We start from the raw sequence: 27,385 nt of genomic DNA, 5'->3' as shown, positions 1-27,385 counted from the left end.
AATTCTCAACATGTAAACACACACACACACATAGGGTAGGACAGTGCAAATGAACTTTTATGTGGACTCTAGAGATTTACCAGAGAAATAGATTAAGAAGTTGTTGTTGTTCCTGTGTGGAGAATGTGTGACACATCACATATCATGACTGCCATAACAGCATGCCAGAAACCTATTATGTTGATTTATATTACCCTCCACCCCATCCACATTTGCTCAGTTTTATGCCCCACGTACTTCTGCCAGACTTGTTCCCAAGTAGGAGCTGCTACTTAATAGTTCAAGTCTATACATATTAATCTGGCAGTAAGATCAGTGGAACATTCTCCCGGATGTGCAAATAATTTCACAATTTATCCCGCTTTTGCACCTGGGCACCTGGGGAAGAAGTGTGGCTGTGATAGACAGAGGCAGTCTTGAACCCAGTTTACTCTGAATGTTCTTATCTTACCGCTCTCTGCACTGCTACCTGGCTACACTTAATTGTTCCTAGCAGGCCCACTGTGCCTTATTTGGAGGGCTCTTGGTGTTCCAGGGGTCTTGGGAGGCTATCACTGAAACAGGGCAGTTGAAAAGCCCCCATGCCTTGCTGGAATATGAATGCAGCCCTTGGAACTCCAGCCACTGTGTGGCAGAGACTTTAAAAAGCCATTATGCAGAATGGGGGAAACCTGCATTCACTATATCATCTGATAGAGATCTAAACTTGAATAATAAGTATCATCTTTAGTTAACAGAGAGAGAACATTTTTACACATTTGAAATTTAGATTCTGTTTAATGTGTAAGGCTTGACTCAATCTGTAAAGAGCCACAAACCAAACAGTAAAGACCTCCTGTAGGCTTTCTTTTCTCCTTTTGTTCAGCAAAGATAAAAGGAATTGCTTGCTTGAGAGACAATGTAAATTCTCTTAAAGTAACAGAATTCACCTCACACTGATGTGATCCCACCATTTAGGCCTGTTCAGGAAATGGCAATTTAATCATGATGCTATGTACTTGACAAAATGTATTCCACTCATCTGGGGAACATGAAAGGTAATAAATATCTTTTCACACATTGGGACTATAAGAAGCGATTTTCATTCTTATTGTTTGCAGTCAAAATATTGTTACATGCCACTCTCATGTAAGCTATTTTAGTACATACTTTACATTTTAAGCTTACATATATTCTTAGACTTGTCCTGTGGATTTCAGTATAACATAGATACTGTAGTTCTAAATAACCATGCTTAGCATTGGAGTCTAAAATGGCTTATGTAATTTGGAAGACATTTTTAAATGAAGAGTAGGTAGATTCTGATTATAAACCCAGTGATCTGTCTCCCAAATAAGCTTGAAAAGGCACATTTAAATCTGTATAAATGTGAAACCTCTCCACTGTGAGTTAAGCACCATGATCAACAAATTTACTATCATGTCTTTTTTACGCACATGCTTTTTTTGCAAATTATTTTACTGTCTACCAGTTAAAAACAAAGAAATGTATTTTGCCTTGTTTCTGTTAGGATACCTAACTTGCCACTAGCCACTGTGTTCTTCTTGGGCAACATAGCTCATTCATTCATTTATACTGGAGTCTTACCATTATTCTTTCAGTGCAGCTTTTATAAATGCTAAATCTTAGGAACACTATACTATGCACCTCAAGCATAAGTGCACCCATAGCAGAATGAGGGGTTTAGAAATGGGGTGCCAGGCTTTTGAGACTCAACTTTTACAGTGCAGATTTTGTAACCAGCTTTTAATTAAAAAGCTTTCTCTATGGAAGGTCTATTCAGGACTTATTTCACTGATGAGGGGAATTTTTGTATAGTAAATCGCACAAGTCAAGAATGCGTTTCAAAATACTTCACTGCCATCCCAAAAAAGAAAGGCATGTAGCTATTGAACTAAGCAAACATGTTGTTGTTAATTCTTTATCCTCAAAATAGCACCTGCACTGAGATACTAGTATAGTAATTTTTAATCGCTTCATTAATCACTTAAACAGTTAAAAAGCCAGGCAGTTGTCCAGCTATTAAGTCTTTAAACTGTTGACAGGCCCGGAATAATTCAAGTAAAGAAATGTAATCTGAATCCCCATAATAACATACAAAGTGAGCCCAGGGCTTGACTGTGCACAGTATGCCCTAGAATCAGCACATTCTATGTCTGAAGTCTCACATGCAGCAAAACTGTCCTTAGAGAGACCTTCACACCCCATTACATGACCCAGGCCAAATACATTTCTTTATTGTGTCCAGGGATATGTGGCACTAAGTGGGGGAAATAGAATGCTTTTCACTTAGCTCATTTGTTTAAACCACAAGCTTGGCCTGGCAGTCTCTCAACTTTCATGTATCCCAGGACCCCCTCCCCCCCTTTCCCTTCCTTGTCTTAATCCTTTACTTTCTGAAACAATGAGTGCTACTGACTTGGCATTAGCCAAAGACTTTAGACAATAGGTGTTTGGTATCCCTGATTTATTGGAATGGTTTTATCTGGGCCCCAGGGTGATTGTAAATGTATTGTCAACAGGACTCCTTTGGGGGCAGATGGTATTCAATCTGATAGCTAGGAATTTGTTGCCCTGGCAACTATTTGCAACTTATTTTTGTGCCATCAGGACTCATGATTACATGTGCATGTTTCTTATTCAGGAAAGGGGAACAGGATTGCCTACAAAAATTAATAGAAGTAGTCAAAAAAATTCTTTATAGGAGAGATGCTGTAAACATTTTTTTACCTTGCAATACATCAAGCTCCAATTTTTGTTTTTTTGTTTTTCCTTTTTCAGATATGCGTCATAAGGGAACTTTGACTTGAGAACAGGACAAAATCTGTTTTCTTAATATTGTCTCAATTCTTTTCTTACATTTGTTTCATTACAGTGTCAGATTATTCATGGCACAATTGTAGTAATTGCACCTCAGCCCATGGCTGCAAGAGGCCCCATAGTCTGAGCTTTCATTTTAAAAAATAAATAAAAGTAAAGCAAGTCTCTAGCTCTTCCAGAAGGCAAGTTATGGATCAAAAATAGAGATAATATTTTCCTGACCTGAGGAACACAGGTTTCCTATTGCCTTCTTGCCTTGCACCCTGATTGGCTGTGAAGTAATCCTCTCCTCTTTTCTTTGGAAGGAACTCTGAAATGAAGATGATAGATAGATAGATGATAGATGATAGAGATAATATTTAAGGTAGAGCCCAGTTTGTTGCAACCTTAAGACTGTTCTTGTGTGTTAGGTGTAAATGAAAGGGGACAGAGAGAGAAGCCACCTGGAAATGCACCTGCATTTGCATGTTTCTGCAAGTGATTTCTTTCAGTGTGAAATGTATAATTTAAGTGTATTGTAAAAGCAGGATGGAAGGAGGCATTCCAGTCACATTTGATTTTACAAGTACTGGATATGCATAAATCAATTTAAATGTTTGCATGAAAAAAGCCTAAAGTATACTTCAAATAGTGTTTTGCTAATTAGCAGAAGTTTTTCTTTTTTAGAAAAAGATATGGTATTGCTAGATTCAACCCACAGTCCTTATCTTATCCACATATACTGAGTTCATAGAGGCTGCGAAGCTGGCCACAACCACAGTCAGAACCCAAGTGAAGTCTTGATGGACATCTGAGGAAAGGATACCAGCCTAAGCTCACAATCAGGAAAAAAGTTGTCCTACTTCCAGCAACTGGAAATCTGAACTGGAGTATAGATATGAATTAAGGAGGTGATATTTACCTCTGGGAGATTTTCACTGCATTTTTAAAAAAATAATTTTTATTGAAGTTTTCCTTGGGGTTTTCACTGCATTTCTCAGTTGCTTACAATGTCTTTCATCCTGCATATTCTGCCTATCATAATGATGGGTATATTGAAGGTTTAAAAATATTGGAGTTAATGTTTCTAGACTAGTTGAATTTATTTCCCATTTATGTTAATGCCTTTTTAACTCTCATCCAGTTAAGCGAAGGGGATCCCATAGTTTTCACCCCCTGAGGCTGAGCTGTTTTGTTCCCTTAACGACCTGCCCATTGCCTAGAGGTAAAGGTAAAGGTACCTGCCCGTACGGGCCAGTCGTGTCCAACTCTGGGGTTGCGTGCTCATCTCGCTTAAGAGGCTGGGAGCCAGCGCTGTCCAAAGACACTTCCGGGTCACGTGGCCAGCATGACGAAGCTGCTCTGGCGAGCCAGCACCAGCGCAGCACACGGAAACGCTGTTACCTTCCCACTATAAAGCGGTCCCTATTTATCTACTTGCACTTAAGAGTGCTTTCGAACTGCTAGGTGGGCAAGAGCTGGGACCGAACAACGGGAGCTCACCCCGCCGCGGGGATTCGAACCGCCGACCATACGATCGGCAAGTCCTAGGCACTGAGGTTTTACCCACAGTGCCACCCGTGTCCCATTGCCTAGTCCTAGGCTATAACCTCAGGAAGAAGCTAGCCTGACTATTCCAAGAATTAGAAGTAGGGGCAGATGTACAGCCTACCCCTCCCCCCATACCAACTCATAACACTATGTTCCTGTCAGTTGTGTGTTTGTCAGTCTTATTTTCCAGGATCACCCAGTTGTGGAGTAACTACATAGTCTGTGACTCCAATATCATATTTTTTCTTTGCTTCCTGGAGAATGTACAACATGCTGAAACACACTTACAGTGCAACCTTTGTTATTAACTCTTGTTATTAACTATTAAGCGAGCCTGAAAGTAGTTTGCTCTTTCGCTTCCTTCTGTGCTTTATGGTTGGCACTCCTTGTTTTAAATTCCTGTCCCATGACTAAGTGCTTTGCAACCATTAGTTGCTAAAAGAAACCCTCTCCCCTTTTTCCGTTGGGATAAATATTCTCCCATCAGGTAACAGAAGTGTGACAAAGGTTCCTTGTTAAGTCAAAGCTGATTGTTTACATTGTCTTTCTTAATAAAGCTCAAACTAGATTTTTGAGCTATGAAGAAGGAATAATCCTGGGCCAACAGGAATCTCCCCTCATGCTCAGAGTGCCGGGCGAGGGGGCAGGGCTGGCAGGCTTGGTAGCACAGGCAAAGTCATGTGTACCTCTCTCCCCTTTTCAACATTTGAAGGGCTGTTCCTAACCTCTTTTATCATTGCAACAACCACTGAAGCAGACTGCTGATGTTCTCAATTTATTAATAAGGAGATGAGGCAGAATAGTGAAGAATTGCTTAAGGTTCTTCAATTGGAGGCCATATACCAAACTGAAGTGGAACCCAGTTTTCTCTGCTGAGGCTACCTGTTTCAGCCAAATCAGTCTGGCTGGCATTTGTTTTGACCACCGTTGCCACCGTCTTCTCCCTATCCCGGGCAGTGATGATGTGAAACTCTTTATTCTTTGCAGACTGCAGAGTGCCTTGCAGGACTTGGCAACTGCTGTTGGCCCAGAAACGTAAAGTGTCAAGTTATCAAATCTTTTCTTCTTTTGGTCTCTGTGGTAGAACTCTTATTTTTTCCTCAAAATGTTGCAGTTAACATAAAACGAAATGCCTTTTAAAGAACCGACATGTTGCCATGTCTCAAGTTGCTAGGCTCTTGGAGTGTTTGGATATAAAACCGAAGCACGCAGTTCACTGGCTCACCATGAACACTTTAAGACCTCCGGTTAGCGCTGACATTTAGAAGCAAGTGCTGAAGGCCGTGTCTTTAGCTTTGTTTTGTTGTAGTTTCAGCAAAGGAGTGGCAAGTAGTTTACATCATTTCCAGTAATGAAGAGCCTGGGGCTCCCCCCCCCCCCACCTATGATTCGCAGCCTGCCTGCTTCTGCTGTTGGTTCAGTCTGCACAAATGTGACTCCAAGGAAAGAAAGGTTTTGCATTAACTTGTTTCAAACAATCTTTCCTTTGTGCCTTTCCCCTCCCTGTTTCCTTGTTTTAGCATGTAAAATTTATTGAACGTATTATTTATGAAAGCTAATCCATGCCCGATCATATCACTGAGAAGCTGTCTGGAGAATCTGTTAGATTCACCTTTTTCTGTCCTTTCCTTGTATTCTTGTCATGATAAATAATAAATTTATAAACCAGGAAAACACTTTAGCAGGAGGAGGTGAGTTCAAAGCCACGTTTTGGGGAAAGATTACTATGGGTGAGAGAATGCATGCTAACTGCTAGAGTTCAAGGTCATCTTCTCTACTTTGGAATATTTGACCAAGGCTTTTGTTGTGGAAGATGAAAATAGAAGTGGAAGGAGCATAATGTGGGAGACTCTTCAGAGAGTGCAGGAGACATTCAGAGAATGGAATTCACAAATAGTCTGTATCTGGCCTTCACCTACATGGCATATTTTGAGTTGGAAATGAATATGTCTTTGTAATTAAAACAAATTTATGATAATTTGCCTCATCTGCATATTTTTTTCAGTTACAGCATTTAAACTACAGTGGTACCTCAGGTTACATACGCTTCAGGTTACAGACTCCGCTAACCCAGAAATAGTGCTTCAGGTTAAGAACTTTGCTTCAGGATGAGAACAGAAATTGGGCTCTGGCGGCACAGCAGCAACAGGAGGCCCCATTAGCTAAAGTGGTGCTTCAGGTTAAGAACAGTTTCTTTTTTTTGCTGATAATTTTTTATTGGTATTATACATATATACATATAAACTTATACAAAGTCCAATACTTAAATTACACATAATATATTCATTCCATAAATCATAAATACATTTATTTTAGGCTCTGCCAAGCCTTGAACTTCCTTCCACTCCTTTGGTAAGTATCAAATAGACTTTATATTCACGTATTTTATCTCTTTTACATAATAACCTTTTACTGTTAGAGTTATTCCAATCCCGCCAGTGTCGTTTAAAGTTTGGTCCCAATATATATCCAATATTTAATCCAATTGTCATGAAATTTCTGTTCATCTTGATCTCTTATTCTTCCTGTTATTCTAGCGAGCTCGGCATAATTTGTTAATTTGATCTGCCAATCACTTATACTAGGTATGGCGTCCGTTTTCCAATTTTGTGCTAACATGATTCTTGCGGCTGTTGTGGCATATAAAAATAGTACCTTATCTTCTTTTTTAATTTCTTTACCTGTCATTCCTAGCAGAAAGGCTTCGGGGTTTTTGGGAAACGTGTATTTAAAAAAATTTTTAAGCTCGTTATAAATCGATTCCCAAAAGCCTTTCACTTTGCTGCATAACCACCACATATGGTAGAAGTCACCACCTACTTCTCCACATTTCCAACATCTTTTGTTCTTTAACCTATAGATCTTAGCCAGTTTCACTGGTGTGAGGTACCACCTAAATATCATTTTCCACATATTTTCCCTTAATGCCATACATGCCGTGAACTTCATGTTAATATTCCATAATTCTAGCCATCTCTCAAAATCAATGTTATAGCCGATGTCTATTGCCCACTTAGTCATAACCTCCTTCACCTCCTCGTCTTTTGTATACCACTCCAATAAAATATCGTATATTCTAGACAGTATTTTGTTCTTTCCTTCAACAACTTCCACATTGAATTTAGATTTTTTATCTTCAAATCCTATTTTCTTTTTATCTTCTTTTAACAGGTCATTTACCTGGTGGTATTGCAGCCACCCAGTAAATGAGTTTTTAATCTCTTCATAGGGTCTAAGTTTTATACCTTGATCCGTTTTCCTAGTCAGTTCTTCATAGGTAGGATTCTTCCCTTCCATATTAACTTTTTTGACCGTTAACACCTCTGTTGGTGAGATCCACCAGGGTGTCTTCCTTTCCAATAGGTTTTTATTTCTTTCCCATACTTGGAATATTGGCCCTCTAAAAATATGGTTTAAAAAGCCTCTATGTACTTTCACCTTTTCATACCACAGGTACGAGTGCCACCCGTACCTGTTATCGAAGCCTTCAAGATCCAAGATGTCTCTGTTTTCTAGCGTTATCCAGTCTTTCAACCATGATAAACACGCCGCCTCATAGTATAAACATAAGTCCGGAAGGGAGAAGCCCCCTCTTTCTTTTCTATCTACCAGTATTTTCATTTTTATTCGCGGTCTTTTTCCCTGCCAGATGTATCTCGCCAAGGCTCTTTGCCATTCTTTACATTGCTTTAAACTTTTAAGTACCGGGATGGTTTGAAATAAAAATAACATTCTAGGCAAAACGTTCATTTTAATAACCACTATCCTCCCCAAAAAAGATAGTCTCATTCTCTCCCAGATTTCTAAGTCTTTCTTAATGTTCTTCCAGGTGACCTCATAGTTATCCTTATATAGATTAATGTTCTTAGCCGTAATCCAGACTCCAAGGTACTTCACCTTCTTTGCCATCATAATTCCGTTTTTTTGTTCTTGATCTACTATATCTTCTTTAGATACATTTTTAGTCAGTATTTTAGTCTTATTCTTATTGACCTTAAAGCCTGCCACAGCACCAAACTCTTCAATTTTTTGTAGGGCTTCTTTTACACTGTGCTTTGGATCTTCTAATGTTAGAACAATGTCATCCGCAAAAGCTTTAATTTTGTGTTCCTTAGTTCCTACCCTGACTCCTTTAACCTCTGCTGTATCCCTCAGCCTCTTAGTAAGTACTTCCAATACTAAGATAAATAATAGGGGGGACAGAGGGCAGCCTTGCCTCGTCCCTTTAGAAATATCAAAAAATTCTGATGTAGTATTATTTATTATAAGTTTTGCCTTTTGCTCATGATAGATAGCCTCTATACCTTTTCTGAATCTTTCTCCCATCCCCATCCTTTTCAAATTTTCCATCAGAAAGCGCCAAGAGACATTATCAAATGCCTTCTCCGCATCGATAAATATCAAGGCCGCCTGTTTATCTATTCTAGTTTCCAGGTATTCAATAATATCTATCACATTTCTTACGTTATCCTTTAGTTGTCTTCCTGGTAGGAAGCCCGTTTGATCTTTATGAATTCTATTTTTTAATACCCTTTTTAGTCTTTCTGCCATTATATCCGCAAACAGTTTATAATCGTTATTTAATAACGAAATCGGCCTATAGTTCTTCACCTCTAAGGCATCCACATCTTTTTTAGGTATTAAAGTAATATATGCTTCCTTCCAGGTATTCGGAATCCTTCCCTCTTTTAAAATATTATTCATCACTTCACATAGAATTGGGCATAATTGCTCACTTAATGTTTTATAGTACTTGGCTGGTAGGCCATCTGGCCCCGGCGCTTTCCCAATTTTCGTCTTTTTTATTGCCTTCCTTATCTCATCTTCTGTAATCATCTGGTCTAATAACTCTTTCTCTTCTATGGCAATCTGTTGTAAATGGTGATCTTCCAGGTATCGGTCTATTTCATAATCTATTTCCTTTCCTCTTTTATACAATTCCTTATAATACTTCTGAAATATCCTTTTTATTTCTTTTGGCTCTTCCACTATCCTTTCTCCATCCCTTATCTTGCAGATCGTATTTTGTTTTTTCCTTTCTCTTATTTGCCACGCCAAGAATTTTCCTATTTTATTAGCTGATTCAAAGTTCTTTTGTTTCATCATTTTAATTTTCCACTCAATTTCCTGGTTAACTATCATAGAAAATTGGGCTTGTAATATTTTTAAGTTTTGCTTTATTGTCTCGTCACCTGGTTTAATAGCTAGTTGTCTTTCATTCTCCATAAGCTGTGTTAGAATCTCTTCTTTTTTCCCCCTCTTTTTCTTTTCTTAAATGGCTGTTTTTCTGAATTAGGAAGCCCCTCATAACGGCTTTTCCTGCATCCCAGACCGTTTCTGTAGCTGTTTCTTTGTGTAAATTCCACTTCAAGTATTCTTCGATTGTTTCTTTCGCCTCACTTACTATCTTTTGATTATTAAATATACCTTCATTCATTCTCCATCTAAATACTCTAGTATCTTTACCCTTTATCTCCATAAATACCGGATTATGGTCAGATATAGTTTGTGGGAGTATTTCAGATTTAGCTAAGTTCTGTGTCAACTCCTTCGAGATCCAAATATTATCTAGTCTCCCCCAACTCTGATTTGGGTTTGAGAAAAAGGTATATTGTTTTATAGTGGGGGTTTTTAATCTCCAGGCGTCAATTAGTCCCATATTATCAACCAAATCAAAAAACGTTCGAGGTAGCTTGCCTTCCTTTGTCTCTTGCTTTTTTGTTGACCTATCCAAATTTGGTGACACCACTCCGTTAAAATCGCCCATCAATATCATTTTTTGATCGATCCATTCTAATAACTTATTACCTAATTCTGAGAAGAAAGCCGATTTTTTATCGTTAGGTGCGTATATTCCGGCGACAATTATTTTTATTCCTTGGAATACAATCTGTACTACTATCATTCTCCCTTGCTCGTCTTTATACAGTATTTTTGGGTCGAATTTTTCCTTTATATATAGTACCACACCTCTTTTCTTAACCTTATCCGATGCCACAAAATCCAACCCTGGTTTCTTATTATTCAGAATTCTCTTATGTTTTCTTATTACATGAGTCTCTTGTAGACAGATTATGTCAAGGTTCTTTTTTAATAAAATATGTGTAATCTGGTTCCTTTTATTTTTATTGTTAAGTCCGTTCACGTTCCAAGACAGTATTTTTAAAGCCATCTATTATGTACAATTAGTAAATTATCAAATCTGGCTTAAAGCTACTGTTCTTTGTCTTCTTTCTCTTCCTCTTCCCTTGCTTCTGTTAAGTTTATCTCTCTCTCTTCCTTTTCACTCCCCCTGCCCCCGCCCCCCTCCCCCGGCCGCTCCCCTCCCTCCCCCCACCCCGCAACCCTTCCAAGTTCCTTCTCGTATCTTCTTGCAAATTTTTCAAGTTCTGAAGGGCTGGACAGTTTGAATCTTTTATCCTTAAAGTAGAATGAAATTCCTTCCGGAAACTCCCATCTATATAGGATCCCATTTTTCTTCAGTTGGTTAGTTAATTTTTTATACACATCCCTCCTTCGAAGAAATCTCGAAGGGATCTCTTTAAATACAATAATTGGGTTTCCTTCAATATATAACCTTTTACTATAATTCTGTTTCAGTACTTCGTTCCTCATATCCAACGAGTTAAACATGGCTATTACATCTCCTGGCAATTTCCCCCCCCTAGCTTTAGCCGATTTTGTTTTTATCCGAAATATATTTGCTAGGGAGAAGCTTATCTCTTCCTCCTTCCTATCTAACCAAATTGCCAACTCTTTCACCATTTTAGATCTTATATTCTCGTTTGGGTCCTCTGGGATCCCTCTAAATTTTAAATTTAGTTGGTTCTGTCTCATCTGAGTCATAGCCATACTGTCCAGCAATTCTTCCTGTACCTTACCTATCTCCTTAACTTCTATTTTAGTTCTGTCCAAATCCTTCTTACTGTCTTTTGTATCCTTTTGCACCCTTTTCATAGAATCTTCAAGTACTTTGGCTTTTACCGATAGGTCTTTGACTTTTCCTATCAGTTCTCCCACCACCCCCTCTAATCTCTTATCTAATGTATCCTGCACTTCCAATAGCTTTTTCTCTATATATTGCTCATTATTTTTAAATTCTTTCCTTATTTCAGCCATCAAACTATCGCAGTCCTTGATCTCTTTTCCCTCCTTCCCATCTTCTTGTCTAGATGGCCTCCTTTCTGCTGGCGTTCCCACCGCCTTTTTCATTTTGTATGTCAACTTAAATTAACTAATTATTAAAGACTTTCCCCCCCGTAAGTCACTGAAGAAAGCTGCTGGCCTGTTCCTCTCATTAATTTCTTCCAATGCAGTTTCCTTTGATCCCACACGATGGCGCCTTGTTGACCTTCCAAGTCTTAGTTCTCTTCTCTTCAGTAGAGTTCATCAACCGAATGTCTCCTTCTGAACAAAGCCAAGCAGCTAATCTCGTGCAGTATTAGCAATCACACAATTAGGGGGAACCAAATATACAAAGATACGCTAAATACCAACCAAAGCAAAAACAACAAAAAGGAATAAAAAGAAAGCAGCTAAAAAAGCCGAAGAAGGAAAGCCAATAAAAAGGAGAACCAAAGAGAAAAGAACAAAAAGAAAAAGAAAAAAAGAAAACAAAGCAGTTACAAATAGGGAAAGCCAGCGTCTCAAAAGATACCCTAGGGACGTACAATAGAGAGGGTTAAAGGGAAATAAAGGGTGGGTGGGGAGGTGAGGAAAAAGTAACCGCCAAAGATACACGGGCGGGTAGGTGAAGTCGCGTAATCACGTAGTGGCTCTCTGGAACTCTGGAAGAATTGTGAGGTGAGTCTCGATCCGGGAGTGGACCCAGGAGAGCAAGGCGGAGCCAAATGGAGAGACACTCCGCGATGAAAAGGATTCTGTAAATGGCAGAGGGTCCTGGCAAATTGTCTTATTGAATTTCTTTTCTTGCCAAAGAGTTCTCGATCTTTTTCCGCTGCAGTAATAGTCCAGCCTTCTCCTACTTAAATGTTGGAGTATGTCTCTTTAAAATGGGTGGAGACTGGGAGGAAAATGGCGGTGCGAAAACCCAGTAAGTTTTTACTTTACTTTAGTTTACTTTCTCCAAGCCATTCACTTTTTCTCCCAAACCTCGCCGGAAGAACACTGCCTTTCCACGTCTCCCCTCCTCCTATTATCAGTCTGATTTTCAATCGTTTAACTGGGCTAAATATGTACCAGACTCTCCCCTTTGTTCAAACGTGGAGGATGAGAGGAGTAGAAATCGTTGTTTAAGTAATACTTAAATCAATCTCCGCTCAAATACACCAGGCATAGAATTGGGTGTAAAAAACCCACGGATATATCTCAAGCCGGTCGCTGGCACAACACTCTCCGACCAGAAAGAACAGACAAATTCCTTCCACTTCTCTCTAATCTCTAGTCCATTAAAGTATTTTCAATGTTACTTTGCCTCAGATTCCTTGTATTTTATACTTTGTATCTGAGGTCTCTCCTCTACGCCCACTTAGCGGCAGCTTTTCATGCTTTCTCTCTCTCGCAGTCTTCCGCCATACTCCCTTTTACTCTTACCGCCAGTAGTGGATTCCTTCTCCTTCACCCCACACAATTCTTTTTCCGCTGGGTTCTTTAGTTAAGCTTTCTGTCTGTTATCAGCTTATTTACTTTAGCTATTTCCCAGCTTTTTGGCTGTTGTCGGAGGTTCACCGCTTTTCACGCGGAGCCTGAGGCTTCACAACACGGAGTCTGTTGCTTCCCCTTCATGCTGCAGCTCCAGCCCTGTAAAACGCCGACAACACAGGCGAGCACAAGCAGCGTCACAGGGTACTCTGTCCCCCAGAATAATCCTCCTGAGGTTTTGGGGTTCACGGAGCCTTCGTGACCCCTCTAGAACACCGTGTTGTTCGAGACCCCCCCGGAGGGCAGCCTCACGCTCCTTCCCGTGGCCGCGGCGTCCCGGAAGTTCTCAGGTTAAGAACAGTTTCAGGTTAAGAACAGACCTCTGGAACGAATTAAGTACTTAACCCGAGGTACCACTGTATCTGCTCACATGACTGAGGCCAGGTTGGTGTAGAATTCTAAGCCGCCACATAACTCACATGGAATTATGCATCTAAAGTTGCAATCCTGGACATATTTACATGGGAATAAACCCCATTGAACTCAATGAAACTGACTTATGAGTTTGTATTTATAGGATTGCAATGCTGATAGCTTTTCTTCATAGTGCTCCATGGCTTGAATCCTGTTTTTGCAAGTTAAAGTATGCCACATTCTGACAGTCTTACAACCCCTTTCCCCAATAGTGGATTTTCCTGTTAATTCATTGCCCAGTGTTCAAAAGTACTGATGTGTCGCAATTTGTGTAATGTGTTATTTATGAATATGCAATACTTAATTTTCCTTTTCAGCAATATATATAGGTGATGTCAATCTAAATTTAATTTGCACACAAAAGGTGTAAATGCTATGGTTCAGAGATGGGGAATTGGTGACCTTTCAGATGCTATTGGACTAAAACTCCCATAATTCCTGACATTTAACTGAGTTCTTTTCTGCTAGGTTTTGAACCTAGTAATATCTTGGACTAGCCAATAAATAAGATGTTTCATTTCTAACACTGCAATCCTATTCATGTCTATTAAGAAGACCCATTGAGTTCAGCTGACTTGGATTGAAGGAAGCTGGAGTCCAATGACATCTAGAGGGGCACAGGTTAGCTACTCATAATCTAGAGGAAGGATTTTAATTATTGCAGCTTTCTCCCTTTCTTAATATCAACCAATTATATAGGAATACAAGCAGCTGCTAAACCAAGGAAATGATGTGTCTGTCTTTGGAACTTTTCATATGGTCAGATGCAAAAAAATAAAAATAAACCTAGGAATAATTTTGTTTCTTAAAACTGAATAGCAAAATTCTTTCTGATGTGAAGCTTGATTTCTTTGAGTCAGTACTGTGGGTTTAAAACAAAGAAAGAGAATAAATAACTAGCACCTTAGCTTTTCTACCTACATTATGATTTGTTTTCATTTTATGTAGTTTCCTCTTGCATTACCACTTATAAGAAGACACCACCTCCTGTTCCACCAAGAACCTCCACCAAACCTTTTATCTCCATCACAGCCCAGAGCAGCACGGAATCTGCTCAAGATGCCTACATGGACGGACATGGGCAAAGGGGAGATATTATCAGTCAGTCAGGACTTAGCAACTCTACAGAAAGCTTGGACAGTATGAAGGCACTGACAGCTGCTATTGAAGCAGCTAACGCACAGATCCATGGCCCTGCCAGCCAGCATATGGGCAACAACACTACTACTGTCACCACCACCACCACTGTTGCCACTGTTACTGCAGATGACAGAAAGAGAGATCATTTCAAGAAAAACAGATGTCTATCCATTGGAATACAGGTACAGATAAAATGCAGAGGCTTGCACCGTAACTGGTAGTGCCGTTATTTGCTCTCCTTTGATAATCCTTTTCTATTTCTGCTGTATTTTACATAACCCAAATAACTGCATCTGACATTACAAACCTTCAGGTTTGATTAACTAAACTTTAAGCATATAAGATGTAGGGATGTAGTTCTGGGTATATATATATATATATATATATATATATTCTGCTTATTTGAATTAGCACACAGAAGCCTAAAGCTCTGATTCATAACCCAGCAGGAGTCAGGAAAGCATGAATGAAATGAATGAAATCACTGAAAGAGAATGTGTAAAACAATGATTTACACTGCACTATCACCAGAGAAATGTTTTCAGCCAGTTTAGCTGAATTGTCACTGCTTATTCATGCATCACATAACAACTGTTACTCACTTGAATGCAGCAGCATTGTTCCATTTAGCTGTTAAATCAGCAGGGGAGGTCACAAGGATAGGATCTGTCTGATTCACCCTTGTTTAAAATAAATTAAACTTTCATCTGATCAGGGTCCCTTCCAACGCTTCAGTTCTATGATTCTGTGAAATGTGCAGGGACTAGCATTCTCTCCAAAGTGGCCAGTAATAATGTCAGATGCAGTTTTCACCTGGGGATGCTTTCATATAACGGGACTCTTCCCCTGCATGGTACGGTTGTAGCATTTTTTTCATTCATTCATTCTCCCCCTCCCTGCCTCCAATTCTGCATCCAAAGTAACCTTGTATTAGAAATTAGGCTGGGAGAAAGTGAGGGAGGGCTTATCCATGCTTACATGTCCTCTGGTTTGTGATTTAAAGCTCCATGCCCAAGCACCCTTTTCTTTTTTTCCTTTTTTGCTCCAGAGCTTTTCCCATGAAAACTCACTCTGTAAAGCTCAACAGAGCAAATGTCAGTCCACGGAAAACCTGAATTGACGTTTGCTCCAATTCAAAAGAGCAAGTTTTCACGTGGAAAGCTCCAGAGCAAAAACAAACCAAGAAACAAAAACCTGGAAAGATCAGGGCAAAGGAATAAGTGTGGATAAGCTCAGACCCAAAGTCAATCAGTGAGTTTCATGGCTCGGTGAGGACTGAATCTGGTCTCTCCAGTTCTAGTCTGGGACTCTAAGCACACTGGTACAGTGTGGTTAGGGTCCTAGCTACGTTACTTTTTTTTTTTTTTTTACGTTGAAGAAGAATTCTTGCTTCCTTGGAGAAGCAACAGTTTAGTGAGCACAGTAACCACAGGACTGAACAAAGTGGGTGCTGAATGGTGCCCAGTTGTAAGGATGTGTGTTCACTGTAACACAAAGAGGGTGATCTTGTTTAAAAAGAGAGGATTGGATAGATGGAACATTAAAGGGACAGATGGTTGGGGTAGTGAACTGTCCACAGGCATCGCAGCACAATTTTTACCACTGAAGAGTGGCAGGGAGTTCACAGGGGTCAGAATTCACAGCTGGATGACTGAGGGAACTGTCAGCAGATGACTCATGGGGAAAGGTGAATATGTGTCTCAGGAAATGTAAGTTTAGACTTAATCCAATTACCAGTAGAAAGGGACTTGTTGGAAGATGCTTTTTAAACTAATAATTCTCATGTTAACTAATAACCAAATAAGGGTGTCAACTTGCATTAGATGTGGTAAATAAACCCATAATTCCAGGCCATTTGCAGAGTTCCAGTTAAGCCAAGCTTTACAGTAGCACTCAAGTGACAACACTGGAAATAAGGAAATAGGAAAAAACCTCTATTGCCATAAAAATAGCACAGCACCAGCCCTTTCATTAAAAGCAGACAGTTCCCAACAGCCTGTTGGAATAAGAAAGTCTTTATCTGCCTGCAGAAGGACAACAAGGAGGGAGCCAGCCTTACTTCTCTAGAGAAAGCAGCCACTGAGAAGGCCCTCCCAGACTTTGGAAGCAGCAGAGTGGAGGAAATAAGTTTTCAGAAAGGTACTGAGCAGTGTAATGCTTGGTCACTGTTTTAAGGATCCTGCTACAAGTTCTGTACAGTCTCTGAGCAAATTTCATCAAGAGACAGACCAGTAATGGCTCTGGGTTGAAGGGCTCTTTGGGCAAGGCACCCTGAGCTCAGTGAGTTTACCTCAGGCATAGGCAAACTCCGGCCCTCCAGATGTTTTGAGACTACAATTCCCATCATCCCTGACCACTGGTCCTGTTAGCTAGGGATGATGGGAATTGTAGTTCCAAAACATCTGGAGGGCCAGAGTTTGCCTATGCCTGGTTTACCTCATCACTGCCAATATTGACATCTACTGCTCCTCCTCCTCCTCTTCTGCCACATCATTTCTGTCACATGCTTGCCTGCCAGAGCAAATGACCACTTCAACAAACAATACACAGGGCCATGATATACTAGCAAAATGCAAAGTGTGACAGAGCAAATGAGCAAGCAGGCAGTGTCAGCTACTCCTTTTTCCCCTCACTGCTGTTATTTGCTTTTTTACCTCCTCTTGGTCAGAGCAAGAAGCAGGTGAATGCACAGGTTGCAAAGGTGAAGCAGAGGGCAGCAGTTCCAGTGAGCTCTTGTCAGGAGGGCCCTGCTGTGGTGTCACCTTCAGCAGGTGCCCAACCATACTGCCTCTTGACACAGATAAGGATAATGAACGAAGATGCTATTGGGTCTTCTGGAGGTGCTATTGGAGCATGACAAGGAGGGCTACTCCAAAGTTTTCATAAATTTCAGCTAATCTGATGCAGAGATTCTTAAAAGGAATTGTAATGATGCTTTGAGGAAGAAGTGCTGAAACACATTAAAGCCCTTGAATAATAATATGCACATGCCATTAATTCTGTTTGCATTTGGTTATTCTATTAGGTTGATGGAGAGGAATCTTCTAGCTCAAGCGAAAACAGAGCAACCAGTAAGTTCCAATCCATAGGTGTTCAAGTAGAGGAGGAGAAGTGGTAAGCAAAATATTAATTTGATATTTTACAGTCCACTGTCTTTTCAGTAATATTGATGGTGTGGGAAGCAATTTAATGTTGGTGTTAAATTACACAAACACACTAATCAGCTGTGCTTTCATAGGGCGGTGGGTTTCTGATGGACATTCTTTAATATGTGCATCCTTGGCAAAAGCAAGTAGTGACATGATCCTATGGTAAAATAAACAAAGACCCAACAAACATAATGAAAGCCCACTGTAGCCCTTTCCAAATGAAATCTATACCATATTTTCCCATCTATAAGATGAGGTTTTTTAATTAAATATATTTATTAAAAATTGGGGGTCGTCTTATACACAGATAGTTCAGAGGGGAGATGTTTGATTGGTGGCAGCCACAAGTAGGAGATTGTAATCAGCGATTGGTCGGGTGGTTGGTGGCCTGCTGGCGATTGGCTGCTGCTGCGGCAAGTGGACGGGCGATTGGCGGTTGTTGGCAGCGAGTGGGCAGATGATTGGTGGCTTCGTTGAGGCGTGTGATTGGCAGTGGTGGTCAGGCAGGTAAACAATTGCTGGCAAACCCACCCCCCACAAAGCTCAACAACTCTGGGCAATTCCCCCCCCAAAGCTCCCCCCATTTCCTAAATTTGGAGTCCCCAAAAATAGGGGTTGTCTTATACACAGGGGCATGTTATGCATTGAAAAATATGGCACACACTCACACACACACATATATATATTCAGTTAGCAGTATGATATGGGTTATGTCACCCATTCTTTTTGGCTTAGGGTGGAAAAGGGCAAATAACGTTGTGCAGCATGCAACATTATAGGGTGCTGAGAAAGTGGAAGTGGATAGAGAGAATCTTTTCTCGCTCTCCCATAATGTTAGAAACTTATTCAAGGAAACTAAAGGGTAGGAGATTACAAACAAGGAAAATAAAGTACTTCATCACAAATTGCATAGCCAAGCTATAGAATTTGCTGCAACAAGATGTGGAGATGACTACTAACTGTTAGAAGAGCTCCTGACACTAACTTGGGTGGCTTTAAAAGGGGATTAGATATACAGTGGTGCCCCGCAAGACGAATGCCTCGCAAGACGAAAAACTCGCTAGACGAAAGAGTTTTCCGTTTTTTGAGTCGTTCTGCAAGACGAATTTCCCTATGGGCTTGCTTCGCAAGACGAAACGTCTTGCGAGTTTGTTTCCTTTTTCTTAAAGCCGCTAAGCCGTTAATAGCCGCTAAGCCGTTAATAGCCACTAAGCCACTAATAGCCGTGCTTCGCAAGACGAAAAAACCGCAAGACGAAGAGACTCGCGGAACGGATTAATTTCATCTTGCGAGGCACCACTGTATTCTTGTATGAAAATGCTATCAGTGGACACTAGTCATGGTATCTGTATGTTTCCTCTAGGATCAGAGGCAAGTATGCCTTGGAAACTAGTGTCTGTGGGGCATGACAGCAGGAAAGAGCTCGTGTACTCATGCCTTGCTTGTGGGCTTCCCATAGGCATTTGGTTCTCCACTGTGGGAAACAGGAAGCAGGACTAGACAGGCCGTTGCTCTGACCCAGCAGGCCTGTTCTTGTGTTCTTTGTATTGCTATTTATAACGTTTTAAGTAATGAATTCAAGAAGCGAGTGTTGCCTTTTGGGCCCTTTAAAATGATTTGTTTTTGTACAGTCTCTTTAAAGAGTTGTGATTTTAGATAGTGGTGATAAACGGGGGATTTAGTGCTATAATTAAGCACAGAGACAAATTGTAACCAGCCATGTACTTCCATAAGGGAACCACTGATTGATGAGAGACTGAAGCTGGCTTGTCAGAAGATGAGCTCCTCCAGTGCACAGAGAGCTTATCATTGCCACTTAGGTGTCTCATGCATTTTGTTAGCACAGCAGAATGAATTTAAATCACTGTCGCTTAAAATAATAGACTTGTAAATGGAATGTATTTTCCTTGCTTCAAATCTAACATGTGCAAACAGACACAGCACAAGGCCACTTTGGGTGCATATTTAATAAAGGAAATATGTTAGAAACCCTCGCTGTTTCAATAGTCATATATTGATCAGGTAGCTTGTCATTATGCACAAAGTTGCCAACAGGGACTTGTTTTGAGCCAGCATTTTGCTCCAGAATTTGCTTTGAGTGTTGGGCATGTGCAGAATTCATGTGCACCTCCTGCCCCGGTAATGACAACCAGACTCCATCAATATGGGTCCATAGAGAATGGCTTTCAGGTTGCCTTTGGTCCAAACACAACCGTGTTTAGAAAATCACTATGTAAATCACCAAACAGAAGCAAGGGAGGAAACAGATTACTATAACTAAGGCATATGCGGTCTAACTTTAGGGTTCAGGTAGGTAGCCGTGTTGGCCTTATTTTAACTTCAGGGTAACAATGTTTGAAAATGAACAAATACAATAATTTTACAGGCTTTGCCATTTTTAGCTTTCTACTTAGTCCTCCCCTACAGGCTGCCTTATCACATCTTCTTCTTAGCCTCTGTTCTTCTTTTGAGTAATTTCAGCAATATGGTGTATGTTCGTTCTGTGGCTTTGTACATTTCCCCTATCCCTTTTAAGGTACTTTAAGTGTAAATGTAATGCCCATGCAGTGGAACACTGCATCAACCCACATGCACCATCACACCTACCTTGTGTATGATGGAATACTGTTTACTGTACATACGACTGAGCACTGAAGTGCTTAAATAGAAATGTGGGAGGTTCCCAGTGCCAGCCCAATATATTTTGGCACCTGAGATGCACTCCAAAATGGCACCCTCCTTCCTGCCAGGGAAGAAGAGTTGAGGGAAGATTTACATTGGGGAAAGAAAGATAAACATCAGGATCTGCTGCCCTGGTGGACCCTGATGCCTGAGGCAGTCTCTTCAGCTTGCCTCATGGGAGGGCTGGGCCTGGAGGTTCCTGTGTTACCAATCTTCAGCCTGGAAATGAAAGTATTTTAGATGCTACAGGCTAGCCTACATCTGGCTGCCTAAAAACTGATTCCTTAGTCTATATTTTGAAGATGGTGTGGAGGTGATATTATCATGAGTTGATTCCACCCTTCCACCTTAATTTTCATATATTACAGATGAAAAACAAGTTTTTCTTAGCTCGTTTTGACTTTCCCTTCCCCAAAGTAGTACATAAGAACATAGGAAGAGCCTGCTGGATCATGGCAATGACCCATCTAATCCAGCGTCCTGTTTTCACAGTGGCCCACTAGAGGCCAGTGAGAAGACTGTAAGTAGGACATGAGAGCAACAGCACTCTGTCCGCCTGGGATTCCCAGCAACTAGTATTCAGAGACATAGTAATATAACAGTCGTGAGTTTGCTCTAGACTTCCTTTGCCATGATACACAGCCTTTTGCTGAAGGCAAGAAGAAGAAAAGTAAGCCTTAAGAAGAATTGGTTAAGATGAGTACGGCAAGCTATATTGATGGTTTAAAAAACAAATAAACAAACAAACAAACAAACAAACAAATCATTTCATTTATATTCTCCCATGCCTCCAGTGCTGAAGGTGTACATAGTTTTCTCCCTCACCACAATCCTGTGAGGTAGATTAAGCTGAGAGATAATGGGTGACTCATGGTCATCCAGTTACCTTCATAGCTGAGTGGAGATTTGAACTATGGAGGGGATTTCCAGATGATCTGTTTATTGAGCATTCATTCTGTTTCATTTGTGTGTAGAGGTTAGAGGGCATTTCACCAGATTTCCAGTGCATGATCCCATCATTTTCCTTCTCACAAAGCATCTAATCTTTTGAGGAAGCAGGTTGGTCGCACAAGACATTCCAATAAATTATAATGGTGACATCTCAATAAATTTTAATTGTGCACCCTGAATGTGATTGGAACCCACCTTAAAATAGCTACTGTCTGAAGTTCCCTGAATCTTCCCAGACCTAGTCTAACACTATATAATCACTACATCACAGTTTAGGAAACATATCTTTTCAAAAGGTAAGCAAAAATGTTGGCCATTGTATGATCACCCACATGTGATCATGTGGGACTCTCTATATTTCTTCTTCTTTTCTTTTACTTTTAGTTTTCTTGCTGACTCCTTATGTTTTAATTTTTTTTTATTTAAAAATTAGGTGATTTGTTTGTTTGTTTGTTTAAAAAAACACCTTGCTTGGGACAAAAGAACATCTCTGATGAAAAATGTTGGTAGTCTTCCACTGAACAACACTTACATTATTTCCTGCATATACTGATTCAATCATAAGAGTAAATCTGTCAAAATGTGACCTGTTACCTTCTTGCATATCACCTCTTTGTTGAAACTTGTATGTCTGCACTCTGAGTTCATTAGATGATAAATTATTTCTGCCAGGTACAAGTTATCTGGATATAAATACCTTCTATCAAGTTGCAGTCTTTTCCCACTGCCATGTATTTCAGGGAAATAAGAGCTATCTCAACACTTGAAAGTGTAAACAATTTAACAGTGTTTTACCAGATAAATACTTTTTTTAAAAAAGTCTGTGAAAGTGAGATAGTCATGACTAGCTGGTACCATATTTTGAAATGAGTTATTTACAGCATACCCCGTATGTACTTTTGCACTGACAAATTTATCTATTTATTCCATTCATATCCTGCTTTCAGCTCTCCTGGGCATTCAAGACAGCTTGAGTTCCCAGTGACCCTCAGTGCTTCCATTTCAGTGGCACATACTTCCAACTGACTGTGCTTAGAATCACAGCATGGCACCCTAAACCAACTGAACTATCTAGGCTGAACCCTAAACACAGTCCCAAAGGTTTCTAAGGTGCTTATGTGTGCTTAGCAGTCCAATCTTACAGTCTATCCTGGGACACGGGTGGCGCTGTGGGTAAAACCTCAGCGCCTAGGACTTGCCAATTGCATGGTCGGCGGTTCGAATCCCCGCGGCGGGGTGAGCTCCCGTTGTTCGGTCCCAGCTCCTGCCCACCTAGCAGTTTGAAAGCACCCTTAAAGTGCAAGTAGATAAATAGGTACCGCTTTATAGCGGGAAGGTAAACGGCGTTTCTGTGTGCTGCGCTGGTGCTGGCTCTCCAGAGCAGCTTCGTCACGCTGGCCACGTGACCCGGAAGTGTCTTCGGACGGTGCCGGCTCACGGACTCTAGAGCGAGATGAGCGCACAACCCTAGAGTCTGTCAAGACTGGCCCGTTCGGGCAGGGGTACCTTTACCTTTAAAAAAATATAAATAAATAAAAAAACAAAACAAAAAACAATCTTACAGTCTAGTCCTCAAAAGTAAGTCTCAGTGATTTGGTGGACGTACTAGTAGGTATGTTTATAGTATATTATTCCCTGTTTGTTAATAAACTGGGTCACACAGCTGAGGATAGAAGAGGTAAACCTCCCTCCTTGCATGCTCTGATTCTGATAAAAAATCACATATACACATATCACATGAGCCCTTTATTTTTATTTTTAAAACACACACACCTGCTGGTGTTTTTAATTCTGCATTTAGCATCGCATCTAGTTTGTCCCTCAGCTCCATCAAATGAAAGAACTGTAGACATCTCAGCAGCTTGCAAATCTTTCACCAGCTGAAATTTCCCCAATAAAAAGTTTTGCATTACCTGTTTTGTTTCTCTCATTATCTGGTATCAATCCAGCAACAACCGTCTGTTCTAAGTAGTAATGAAGCAGGCTGATCCTACCCTCCAGTACAATTCCTACTTGCCATCTGTAAGATCAGTTCAGTTCAAATGTATTTGTTTCAGCTATAAGCCATAGCCAGTTTACATAAATTTGTACATAATTAAAATTTCAAGGTAACAAGATAAACAGTGTATAATTAATACAATCAAAACCATCTGCAAGTTGTTCAGCACCTGTTGTGCAAAGGAAAATCTCCTTTGACTAAAAATGTAAACAAGGTTCTCAAAAGGAGAGGCAGAGAACTGAATACATGCAAATAAACCAGCGGCTGCAGTTCAGAACAGACGCTGTATTGTGTTGTGTACTGGTTCAGCCAGTCTACGGTTTCATGGTTTTGTGCACCTTAGGCCAGGTAACTGTCATAGTTCTCTGAGGGTGTAATTATTACACCTTGTGCCTGCAGGGCACAAATGAGCACAAAGCGACTGAGGTTTAACGCACGTAAGCAAGGAAACTGAGGGACCTTCCCCTAAGAACTATATATGTGCTGTTTATGCCATGGCTAGCTCCAGCTTTCAGGGGGACCTGGCTGACCCCCTCTACTTCCCATCCCTGCTGCTGGGCGCATACTCCCTCTCCCCTTCCCCTCCTTGCTGAGGAGCCCAGCAGTGACCTCTCCCCCTTCCTCTTAAAGATATTGGAAGACTGGACTGTGATAGGCTTATTGGGCAGCCCAGCAGTGAGGTGGGATGCGATGGGGAACATGGCATCAACAAATCCCAGAAAAGCCAAGTGCTGGGCTGCTGTTCCTTTCTGCATTAAGCAGCCACTTGAATTCCCTCACCATTGGCCTCAGCGTAGGATTGCTTAGGAACAATTCTAGATCAGGGAGCAAGTCATTGTGGAGCAATTCAAATAGCAGCTTGTTGTAAGTAGCAGCAGCTGTCTGATTCTTATTCAGCCGCTCAACTGTCTTATTCTTTAGCCATAAAATGGCAATAACAGTGTAGGATGGCCATCTTAGAAGTGGCTGGAGGACTGCTGCTTTCTTGGAGTATAAATTAACGAGCAAAGAAACTCTGAACGTTATGGTTGCCAAGGCAGTGCATCTGAAGACATTGTCATTGAACTCCCATTCCTTTGAACTATTTAGCTGTAATGATGTTTCATTAATCTCCACTGTAGATCCTTGCTTCTTTTGAAGGCGTATATGTTTACACAGGCCAGTGCCAAGAGTAGTCCACCCAGTAAGGTTGCACCACGGAGCTGTCTAAATAAACATAAAGAAACAAAAAAAACTAGGTCACTCATTATGTGCTGAACAGAAACTTCTTTGATAATACTAATTTAGCCTTAGAACAGAGTGAGAGGGTGTATCCCTAAACTTTAAAATGCAGTGCCTTTGGCCCTGTATCACCCCCTCCTTAGAGCAGAGCTTTATAGTTTCACAACTGAGTTGTTGTGTTTGGTGAAAAATCAGAATTCCCAGTTCTGCAATGTACATGCATGTAAGCCAAGAAAGCAGCCCCCAAGACCTTGTTCCTATGTTGTTTTTTCAACACGATTATTAACCTCTGTAAGAATAGGTGCTGTGAGAAAGAACCCCTGAGTGGCTTACTCAGAAACTATGTGTTTGAACTTGTCAAACAGAAAGAGACTGTGAGATATACAACCGGGGGGGGGGGGGGGCACAAAGAGAGTTCATTTTACGTGAGAGGCATTGCATGCACACCAATTCTTTTAAGACTGCTGTTATTAAAGAAACATAATTGTTCACTGAGTTTTCATGCCACCTATGGATCCTGGGGAGGAGGAGGGAGTACAGCATTAGCAGCACACCACAAATACGAGCGACACGAAACAAAGAGAAGCCTCCTACGCCAAACCTGCAGCATGTCTGTGCAAATGGAAGTTACATAATCTATTTTTGCACTACTTGACACTGTGCTTCAAAGCATGCAGCAGCATGATAAAGGCTTCAGTCTATGCTATTGAGCAAAGGGGGGCGCTGAGTTTGTGTATGTCAGATACATTTATTCTGCTGAAAACAGCTTTGCTGCCAGAGATTTCCCTTGTCTTGTACAATACTGATCAGTAACTCCTTCCTTCCTACCACCATGGCTCATTGCTCCATGTTTACAACAGCTCTAAAGATCCACATTCCTGGCCCCTGCTCTTTTGCCCTGTGAGATTAGCGTTTGAAGTCTGCCAATACTGCTTTTCATCAGCAGGATAAGTCATGCCTCAAAGGAGGCAAGGCTTTCTTTTGGGCCTGCTGCCACTTATCATTGTACTATTTCTCTAGAACTAAACAGCCAGGTTATCTATACCTTATCAGCACTGCTTCTTTGTCCCACCTAGGCCAGCCTGGAATTTCTCCATAGAGCTAAAACAAGTTGAGAAGGAAGAAACATGCTGTACTTCCATGTCACACTTCTCCTGTTCCAGGTGAAAATGGCCTGTTCCAGGAAAACTTACCCTTGTTTTACACTGCAACTTTCTTCCCCTTTTGAATATGTGATTTAAATAAGGGCAAAGGGAAGAAACACATTCTATCTACTATTGCACTTCGCTGAAATAAGAGCTATTTCGGCCTTTGGATAACTTCAGTATTCAAATGAAAAATGAAAATGAGCAGAGGTGCTAGTGTTTCTTCTGTGCCCAGAACCAAACAAATCACAGCAAAGAGAGGATGTTCTGTGTAAGATGCCACACACACAAATCTAACACTTGGGCTGTCAGTAAAGTCAGAGTACTTTATTTATTTTTAGAACTTATATCCTGCCCTTCATCCTAGGACCTCAGGGTAGGTTACAACAATAAATAAATAAAACCATAGACAGTAAAGCAATAAAAACTATCAACGGTAATAAAATGAAAGCAATTTGTCAACACCTGGGATTTAGGCAGCCCCCCCCCCCCCGAATCAAAATGCCTGTTGAAAAAGGTGGGGCTTCAGCTGGCACCTATAGCTGAACAGTGTTGGAGCCATGGGAAGCCTTCACTAACCTGATGCCCGCCAGCTAGGGCTGATGGGAGTTGGTAGTCTCAAGAGATCTGGAAGGCACCAGGCTGCAGAAGACTACTCCAGGGGGGAAGTGTATCCATAGACAGGCAGCTATTGACTGAGGAAGTCTTCTGCACACTGGGGTGGGGTGTGTAATCTTCACAGCTGTCATGTTGGACTAACAATGGCAGAACATTCATGTGGGGAAGCAGGTCAGTACTCCAATTCTTGACCGACTTCAGGAGAAACCAAACAGAAAGCTAAGGTGTGGAGGAAGGTAGAAGATCCATGTTTTATCCTGGCAAAAGGTGTTTAAACCCTGATAAAATCCCACACACACATATACACAAGCTGCTAAGAGGAGTATCATCTGATATGCTGGGAGGTCCAGGAGGAACATCACTGTGACCAGACTGAAACTTACGGTACTTCCACATGAGAGTTTATTGCGGGCTCAGTGCTGCTCATGAATGCAGGACTTTTGCTGTGTTGACACATCATGTTCATTAAAACACTATCCCATATCTTTGTTCCCTGTTTAATCCGGATTTGCCATTTCCGTGAAAAATCCAACATGTACAAACAAAAAACTAACATGGGAATGATAGATGCAACTTAAATGGGGAGCAAAGATGTGAGATGGCATTTTGATGAGCATGATATTGTGTAGGCACTGCAGAAAATTTGCATGCATCAACAACACCAAGTCCACAATAAACTGCCGTGTAGAAATGCCCTTAGTTACATGTACTACCTTTATTAACCAATGAAATAAATGTGCGGGATTATAAAAAGGAGCTATGTACCTGTCTGTTCAAAAACTTCCACAAAATTAAGTCAGCCTGCAAATCTGATGAAATATTGATTCAAAAAAGCAGTGCATTTCTTTGCTAACATCCGGCAAATCTACGTGTGAATATAAATAATTTTAACATTGTTCTGTATTCTCACCTGTTTTTATCTATGTTGTCTAAAGACCAGATTCAACTAACTGATGGCATTAGTGGAAGACCTCAAAAAGCTTCTGCTAGCACAGTAGGGCTTACCCCTCTCCCCCTTGCAGTCCCCAGTTGACTGGGTGGGGCATTGGGAGAGA

General features: G+C 40.8%; 1 protein-coding gene across 15 annotated transcripts in view; it reads left to right on the top strand.

Moving 5' to 3' along the window:
• DLGAP1 (DLG associated protein 1) overlaps positions 1-27,385 on the top strand; it is a 307,198-nt gene that overhangs the window by 263,281 nt on the left and 16,532 nt on the right. For all 15 annotated transcript variants that reach the window (XM_081013083.1, XM_081013091.1, XM_081013086.1 and 12 more), the window contains 2 exons: positions 14,374-14,747; positions 17,591-17,679. In XM_081013083.1, the coding sequence (XP_080869209.1) occupies positions 14,374-14,747; positions 17,591-17,679 (463 nt within the window). The remainder of the gene's footprint in view (positions 1-14,373; positions 14,748-17,590; positions 17,680-27,385) is intronic.

The sequence above is a fragment of the Podarcis pityusensis genome (assembly GCF_964106645.2).
Source record: "Podarcis pityusensis genome assembly, chromosome: 7".
In the NCBI taxonomy this organism is placed as follows: domain Eukaryota; kingdom Metazoa; phylum Chordata; class Lepidosauria; order Squamata; family Lacertidae; genus Podarcis; species Podarcis pityusensis.
The sequence above is the reverse complement of the archived record's forward strand: the minus strand, read 5'-3'. Positions and strand labels throughout refer to the sequence as shown.